General features: G+C 32.4%; 1 protein-coding gene across 1 annotated transcript; it reads right to left on the bottom strand.

The window, feature by feature from the left end:
* Positions 1 to 393: 393 nt before the first annotated feature.
* Positions 394 to 7,812, bottom strand: LOC102800812 (fibroblast growth factor receptor 2-like). Its single transcript, XM_085498880.1, has 10 exons — positions 7,548 to 7,812; positions 6,338 to 6,655; positions 5,627 to 5,905; positions 3,095 to 3,177; positions 2,754 to 2,964; positions 2,430 to 2,540; positions 2,177 to 2,334; positions 1,905 to 2,027; positions 1,576 to 1,687; positions 394 to 494 (listed from the first exon to the last, which is right to left on the bottom strand). The coding sequence occupies exons 1-10, from the start codon at positions 7,810 to 7,812 to the stop codon at positions 394 to 396; spliced, it is 1,761 nt and encodes a 586-aa protein (XP_085355006.1).
* Positions 7,813 to 9,655: the final 1,843 nt, after the last annotated feature.

Below are 9,655 nucleotides of genomic sequence, written 5' to 3'. Positions count from 1 at the left end.
TACATGTTAAATTCAAGTACACTCATGACTCTATTTCATATTCAAACATTTGCATATGGCGACTCAAGTAGTGGAACGTTAATATGAACCTGTAAGTAACATAAATAATATACACGTGTCAATCAACAGGTATTGTACTTCTGCCGCGAATTGCTACTCAATACAATTGATAACAAATTCAAAATTAATTTACTTACATTTTTGTCTTGAATTATCTGGCTAATAGATTTTCTTAGTTGAGTAAAAGATGGTCGGTGTATTGGATGACGTCTCCAACATGAAGTCAGTAATTCGAATCTAAAGAGGTATATGTATTGACATAGTTTCAAAGTTGAGTTCTCATTGGTGGGATATTGTCTGTATTTAAAGCATTTACAAAATCAGAAATTATAATTACATATGATTTCCACAATGTACTGGTTTTGGCATTCGATTTCCTTCTCGTACCATGCTGGTCACTTTTTGCTCAGACGCTCCTTGGTATGGCACTGCACCTGGTGTTAAACAGAATAACATAGGTGGATAAGATTGTCGTACACTATTTCTCCAACTTGACTTGACGCAGTTTTAAATATAAAATATATCTGCATAGCAGCGATGACGGATTTCGTGCCTGCATGGCTCAAGGCAAATTGCACTTGCTTGATGTGATTATTTGATGAACGTTTCATGTCTAGAATGCAAGATGGAAGACAAACCACACAATATATGGATTTGATTTCACATGAATATTATAAACTTAATGCAAGGATTCTACATATCGAATTTTGTATCAGTCTGGCAAATAGTTCATGAGTTATAGATCTTTTTCTTTTTTATTAAATCCAAGATGACTGCCAATAGAAGCCATTTGTCAATAACCTGTTTCAGTAACTTTGTAGAGCTATCAACATAGGTGCCATAGTCTAAATTGCTAGTCAAACAAGCGGTACAGTTTTTAAGAAGATATTTTTCTGATCTTTTTTTTTGCGTTTTTTTGATAAACTCAAGATGGCCGCCAAAACCACTTGAATCATGAGAAATATTTTCATGAACACATAATCATCATACTGAAAGGATGTTGTATGCCAAGTTTGGTTTAAATCAAGCCAATTGTTCATGAGTTATAGCGTAATTTCACTTTTTACTAAATCCAAGATAGCTGCCAAAGGAAGCCATTTTAAAAAAAATCTGCTCCAGAAACTTTGTAGAATGAGCCATTTTTAAATAGATTTTTTTCAAAGACCGCTAAAGATTTTATTGATGATATTTGCTAGACACGAGCCAATTATGCAACACAAAAAACCCGAAGTTTCTAGACCACCAGAAAATGATGCAATTGAGCACTTCCTGTTTGTGTACTACATAAGATGGCGGCCAGGTCATGTGACCTGCATAGCTTGTTTTTGGGTATGCACCACAACTCATGGCCCTTTATCAGCATACACAATGCCTAATCAATTGGAGCATTATTTTTTAAGTTACAATGTTTTAAAAAACAGCGGAATAATAATAATAACCAAAGCAATTACAATAGAGTTTCGCCCCATATGGCTAGAAACCCACAATATAGTGTATATGAATACATATATTTACCCAGATTCACAATTTCCCACATGACTACACCAAAAGACCAAATATCACTCTTCAGTGAAAATCTTCTGTTCAACAATGTTTCAGCAGACATCCATTGATATGGATAGTTGTTCTAGAAAACAATGCATGATGTCTCATTAATGGTAACTCCTGTTCATTAAAGGTATACATAGATGACATGAAGTCAATTTAAGCAATTAAATAAGAAAAACTCAGCTGTACTTTTTTGATTCTTTCGTATACGGTATTGTGTATGTCTCAACAAAATCTTTCACGTAGAATTAGACATAGCCGATGGATAAAAAAGACGTTCTAATATATTTATATACCTGAGTTTTTTCAAAGAAACGTAGATCATCGATGACGTCACTTGCGTAGCTAAAATTGGATATTTTACATTGTCTATGGCTATTCATTAAGATATGCTCAGTGGTCAAATATCTGTGAATAATCTGGAATAAGAATAAATGACAAACGCATGTGTAAAACATTTGAAATATAAATAACATGTAATTAAATGGAAATATGTATAGCATTTGAAACCAATCTTTATTAGACGAAAGATTAGATCTACATGTTTGGCGAGCGATGTTAAACCAACCTTTAATTTAGACAGATGTCCCATTCCATTTGCAATGTCAACCATAAAATATAACAGACTGCTTTGATTAATATCCTTTAAGTCAGACTCGATGCGTTTAGAATGAAGATAGCATTTTAGATCTGATGACTGTAACTCCATTACTATATATCTAGGAACTAGGTATAAACGACATATTAATAAACAATTATCATGATGATTATTAACAAAACAAGAATCACTTTGTTTCAATGATGATGTATCGCCCACTCACCCGTGTCTGTGCAGCATCCAAGAAATTGTACAATATTACTATGATTCGATATATACTGCATTATTTCAATTTCCTTGGAGACCTCTTCCTCAATTTGATTGTTCAAAGGATCTACAAAATAGCATCTATTACCTTCATATATTATCTTCAAAACCTTCAAATGACATGGAATATTATAATCCACATGTCATAATAGTCAGACAAGATAATAATTGCCATATATGATTGTTATCAAGAGCCATATCAATATGTCGTCATACAAACAGAGACACATATGGCATAAACTATGGAACACGTATCCATGAAAGACGTAATATTACTAACCGATGTTTTTCTTAATCACAACATCTGACTGACCCCCTGCTCCACTCCAAGCAACACATTTTGCCAATTCATAGAATCGACCAGTAGATACTATACTTTTCATGCTTATATCATTTCTTCGAAATTCTAATAGTTTTTGTCCTGCTTTCATGTAAATATTTTCTTTTCCATCGTGGTTAAGCGAGGCGTACACACTGTCTTCGTTAGTAGGCTATTACAAAAGCAAACATAATTATTTAATATATTTCCTGTTGGTGGTACAGTACGTTGTTGCATATCTCGTTTGTTCATAACTTTCTTATAGTAAGATTGAATAAAAAATAACAATTTAAATATTTTACCTTTTTTAATATTTTCGGCCTAACATTCTCGTAGGTAGGCACATTGATATCTGAGTCCGTAGGTATTGTACTATTTCCATAACCTAAAATACACAACGCGAATATATGGCTTACCATGTTTATTTAGGTGTTTATTATGTGGTTGCTCTCATTACCTAATTTAATCAAATAACAGATGTATGTAAACTAAGTCACATATATGACGAACAACTTAAATTCGCGCATACACGGCAGTATACATAATGATACACATGATATATGTATTCGAGGAATTTTCAAATTAAGAAAATATTTTTACTGTGCGATTTATTTATTTACTATTTATTTATTTACTGCATGCACAAAAAAACTCACGGCGTGATTTAGTGTATATTTCATGATTAAAAAAGAGCAATCAAGCAGAGACATGGAGGTTTATGGAGGTTGATAATTAAACTTTGCAAGCATATTCAGAACATATAATCCAACTATGTGTCCAACAATACATTATATTAATCAGACAGGTACACCCAAACCGCAAATCAACGGGTGTGCACGCTTATTTTGTTTCCGACATATTTAAGACATTCTAAATTAGTTATTGAATCAAACATGATTAACTAAACGTAATGATGAAAACATAGATTGCATGTTTCACATTGAGTGTATGTAATACACGTGTCACACAAAGTTAGACCAAGATTACGCGTGTTGTTTCCAGTAGGTTTCACTGCATGCATCTTCTGGGACAACTAGTTTAAATCAGCTGCAATATAATCTGTAAATGTCCTGCAACACGTATAGGTCGTTTAACCATATATAATGAAGGCATTCCGTTTTACTGAGATCCAATGCAATCGTTTAAATAACCCATTGATTTCTAATTTACCTGTTGAAGTTCTCTCCGGCAATTCATGGTGATGTCTTCCTCGTACCATAGTGTCTGACAAATATTGAAATACACTTACTGTCGTTAATAAGTTGTACATGTACAGTAATTTTCGACAAAGGGCGTGTATTGTAAAACGTATGCTATATATGTCTATATTAAATAATTCCATCGCTGTGTTTCAAATATTGCAGTGATATATATATTCACCATTATTCCGTTTCTCCTTTCTTCTCATGAGTATTATACCCACTGAAGAAATTACTGCAATTACTGCAACTATTCCAACCAAAGGGCCAATGTAAACACCAGGATTGGTTGAGACGTTTTCAGGCAAGTGTTCATTGCCGATGGGTGCTGTTATTTTTAAAAAAATGACAAGAACAGTATTAATTTACTCGAAGTTATTACCAATCATAAACAATGCATATATAATTTGCTTATCTAGAATGAGGTAGTATGAACGAATGAATTAGTGTGGTCAAGGACATGTAGTATTGTATAATATGTCTTTTCAAAATAATTTAGATATGAGCTGTTAAACTTTGACAATTCTGATGGCAATACAGGCATAATAAGAAGCACTGGTATAGCAAGTACAAAACACATTCCACATACCAATAACAATATAATTGGGGCGAACTACCTTTACACGTTTGCATATACAGTGAACTATCTAGCCAAACGAAAATGTATACACAATATGAAGAGAAAGCAAAGTACACCGTCAAAGCAGTGAATAAATAATTACAGATACAACAATGATTAAAAACATTCTCCAACCAACTATAAACAGTACTGCTGAATCTCACTACGTTTGGACTTAATAAAAATGCAATCAACGTATTGCTACTAGTCATAGCTCTTAAGTAGACATTAACCATGGCTTTCCATCTCCTCGCCTCAAAAGAATAAATTCGATTATAAAAATAGGTTTGAGTTATACTGGTATTGTGTCCAAGGTTAAGCAACATTCTGAGTGCATTATTTTATGACATACAAACACAATTAATTTGAAAAAGCTGTAGTTTGAAAACATTGGGAAAATCTGCGATTCAGAAACTTCATTACGTTTGTTTATAACAACACGCAAATATGAGTAGTTCTTTACAAATTTTACTGCAGATCCATTTGGAATACGCTGAATCCTACATTATGGTGGAAATATAGAAATGCAAACTGACATGCAACATTCATCAACCAGAATGTCGCCCAACAATAGTAGGTGCTTCATAAACATACCGCCCAAATAACAACAAACCTGTCTTTCTACTAAGCTAGATCCCTCCATATACACATCGATAAAAACGGGGATAACACGCTCCTGTACGACGTCGTTTAACTTATTAAAAGGCGCGGACGTAGTGGATGGCCATCGCACAGAAAATAATTGATATATGTACCAAAACACGAATACTCTAACTATAAATATAGGCATGTTCATATCAAGAATCATATAAAGAAGTGTCAAATGATCAACCATATCAATGGGTTTTGGCGCAAATACAAAGCACAGAAAACTGCAATACTAGAAAATATAGATGATGGTGGTGAAATCAATTTCATCTCTTTTGCCTTATAATTTCTTTGTCATACAATTGAATCGTGGATTGTACATGTATTATCTGTCACGAATATATACTTGCTAAATGGACTTTTCTTACCTGTAGTTTTAAATATGATAGTCTTACTTGGTTTACTCCAGGCTATCACATTCTCAGCTGTTACATATATTTCATATTCAGTAGATGAATTCAAGCCATCGATGTGATAAGGTGGCATTTCAACTTTATTTGATCTGATGAAATCATTGATTTTTATCTGTCTGTATGACACATAAAACCATTGTGATGATCCACCGTTATATCCCATATCCCATGTAATATTGACAGAGTCCCAAGATATACCCGTTGTTCTCACATTGGTGGGTGGCCCTGGTTCTCCTACAAATAAACATAGTGTTATAATATACATTAACAGTGTGATAAGCCTAATCTTACAGCCTCATATTGATACTACAATTATGGTTTAGTAATGTATTAAGTAGGGTCAGATTGACAAAGTGTATTTAATAACACTACTTACTTTTCCCAGACAGTGTAATATTGAAATAATCACTACAAATACTATTACCAGCATGACATGTATATATACCATAGTTTATTTCAGGATTCACGTTTAGTATATACAGTGTGCTTTGTATTAATCTATTAACTGTATATGGTTCATGTTTTATAACAACTCTGCTCATATCACTCATAAGTTCTACTGCACTACCACCAGTTACAATTGTATTGAAATCAACAACCTGACACTGCAATTAAGATTCAGTTACGTAAATTGACAAATATTGAATATTTAATAACAATACTTACTTCTCCCGGCTAGTGTAATATTGTAGTTATCACTACCAATAATATTACTAGCATGACATGTATACACACCATAGTCTACTTCAGGTATCACGTTCTGTATATACAGTGTACTTTGTATCGTTTTAGTAACTCCATATGGTTCATGTATTATCACAACTCTGGTCGTATCACTCATAAGTTCCACTTTACTACCGTAAGTCCATGTGTACCACTTTATATCTGGTATTGGATATCCCATAGATGTACACATAATGGTAGCATTCTGACCTTGATCTGCTGAACTTTCATCCAATGTGTCATTGAAAATTACAGCAGAATCTATGATTGTGAAATACATTAGCTTAAAAACTTAAGTCGCTATACGTTCTTTGGTTCAGTCAAGTGCATTTAGTGTATTTTGAAATGACCAGCCAAGCTCCAATCTTTTATCAATTTAAAGTTATTAATGCAGATGTTTATACAAACAAGGTGGATAATATGTGAAAATAAAATAAATTATAAATACTACATATTTAACAGTGTCAATATATGCTGATATCATACTCTATTTCTTAATTTAATTGTGTCATAAAAAACAGTTCTACACATTCATATAACTATATCTTGCATTTGAACCTCGTTTGAACAAAATCTATTGAGGTACATGAATGTCCGAGACATTCTTATTTACACATTAGTAGTCCAAAAATTATTTTGAAATCACACCAAATTTAAACAACATTAGCACGGGCCTGCTAAACATATTCCCAGTCCGTTAATTTTTTTTTTAATTTTAAGATCTCTCACTAGCTGAAGACATTATATATGTAATTGTGTCAAATTAGAACATCTAAGAACAGATAGGAAACTTGCAAGAAAATATAATCCAAGTTCATTTACGGGACTCGCTACATACACGAGAACGATAATGCAATCCTTCGTCATAATCACTGTGTCTGTCTTAAAGATTAACTTATCACTGCTACAAATTATATTTATTTCTAAATTTGTGGTTTACGTATAACTGTTTTTTAATGGGATGATTTCACCGAGGCAAGTTGATGTATAATATTTTTATATACATCTGTTGTTGGAACGTGACTGCAGACACTAAAGTGACTGCAGACACACAAAGGACTTATGTTATTTATTAATGTTTAGTGATGTAAGGTTGTTAAAACACGTAGTATGAATGCATAGCTAATTGTACCAAAAATCAATAAATACTTACACTGTACAATCATATTAACAAATGTATGTTGTGTTATAGACTGTGCATCATGTTTACTTTCACATCTGATTCTTTTTCCAAAATCTTCTTTTATTGGTGTAATTGATAATTTACTTATTGTGTCCTTTTTACCATCACTATCCCATACTATTCTGCTATTGCTACCAGTTGTAATATCAACATCGTCCTTATACCACTCTATACTAGCAGGTGGATGGGCTTTCCTGGCAGTACAATCTAGTTGATATTCTACACCTGCTGCCATGGTTACATTGCCATCTGCAGAATAACCATCAATGTTCACTTTGTTTGGGGAAACTGAAATGAATATTACATGTAATAGTTAGGTAATTGTTAAATTTAAGTAAAATAACTTATATTATATCCTTCATGCTTTTCCCCATAAGTTCTGGTATACTATAATACTGTTATCATCATTTGAATTACAAGATGATTTGTTTCTTGTCATATATTATGGTATATGGTATATGGTTTATAAACTAAACATAAGACCGTTATCAGCATTTATATTACAAGATGTTTTACTTTTTATTTTTGTCGTATATTATCTTCGGTCTAGTATATGGTTTACAGACTCATCAGTTTCATTTTTATTATTTAAAAAAAATATGATCAACCCAATAAACTTCTCCACACATCTAATACGACCTCTTCATTGATTGGTTGATCTGTGTCTATAGCATCATTTGTTGCTTCACATTTTAATGTTTTGTTGTGATGTTCTGTGTAAGTTGGTGTCAATACAAGTGTACTTATGGTGTCTTTTAATCTATTATCTTGCTGGTTGTCTGGTGTCTGTACATTATCATGTGTAGTTGGACTGTTATTGATATACCATTGTATAGTAGCTGCTGGTTTACCACCAATAGATGTACATGTGATTGTGGACCCTATATTATTGTATACAATAAGTTTACCAGTGGAGGCTGATGATATTTCTATGTTGAATGGGATCACTGTAATGAAATCAAAATAAAAGCTAGTTCGATTTACACAAAATTAATATAAGGTAAGATGAAGCGAAATTTAAATTGACAAGAACCTATTGATATTGTTTATAATACTACCATACCTTGTACTTCCAATGTTATTTCTCTTTCTTTTGCTGATGTGTCTGCTTCATTGTCAGCTTTACATTTCAATTTCTTTCCATCGTGGTTGTCGTTGTTGTTGTGGTTGTCAGATCACTACTGGTAATTATCAACCCATTGCTGTTCTGTGGTGTATTGTTGTTTGTTGACTGTGGTCTATTATTGATGTACCATGTCAATGTAGATTCTGGTCTTGATGTAGTAGAACATGTAAATGTAACACTTGTACCAGCTGTTATGATATTGGATCCACTTATTGTAGGTATTGTAGGACCCACTAAGATAAAGTGAAATATACAATTCGGTGTTATAAGGTGCAAACAACTGTGATCGAATGAATTAGGAATCATCTACAAGTATACAATATTACTAATAATCTGAAAGTACAAACACAATATCTTACAAAAACTAAACCAATATTGTGTCGTTAGTTCTAGGTTAAAAGAATAATTTTAAAAACAGAAGGTAAACAGTGCCAGAATATATATGTTGCATTCATGCACTCAAGTGGACAATATTATCATGAATAAATTTGCCTTCTCGCAGCAAATTAATGACATCTACATGTACATCTAAAGTTATAGAAGAGATAAATTATAATTATGCCTATGTGATCGTTTGCATTCAGTTGATGATATTTACTTTATATATTCAAAGCAGGTGACTTGGTTTGTACGTATTAGTACAATTACTAGTAGTATTATAAACTTTTATTGTGACAGGTGCATATAGATTTTAAAATGAATACAAATAGATTTATTAAAAAAACCATTAAATTTGCTAACATCCGTAGAAAAACTCATATATGCTAATGTTCATATAGCATAATAAATGTCGAATTTCATTTATGTCTGTATGTATGTATGTAATGTTAGAAACATGTACATTAATAGAAATGATATTTACCATAAACATCAAGCATAATATGCGTGTGTTTATATTGAGGTGTGATGTCATTGTCAGCTCTACATTGTAATTGCTCATCATGATCAGTCC

Source organism: Saccoglossus kowalevskii, chromosome 5 (assembly GCF_978046115.1).
Source record: "Saccoglossus kowalevskii chromosome 5, keSacKowa6.1, whole genome shotgun sequence".
NCBI classification, from domain to species: Eukaryota; Metazoa; Hemichordata; class Enteropneusta; family Harrimaniidae; genus Saccoglossus; species Saccoglossus kowalevskii.
Note: the sequence above shows the minus strand (reverse complement) of the source record. Positions and strands in the feature narration are given on the sequence as shown.

Excerpts from the sequence above, each read along its gene's own strand:
- LOC102800812 (XM_085498880.1), bottom strand. The coding sequence starts at position 7,812 with ATGGCAGCAGGTGTAGAATATCAACTAGATTGTACTGCCAGGAAAGCC. Across the intron at positions 6,656-7,547 it reads TGTTAATATGATTGTACAGT|ATTCTGCTGTAATTTTCAAT; the intron begins GTAAGTATTTAT and ends TCACAATCATAG. Across the intron at positions 1,688-1,904 it reads GTTTCTTTGAAAAAACTCAG|AACAACTATCCATATCAATG; the intron begins GTATATAAATAT and ends ATTGTTTTCTAG.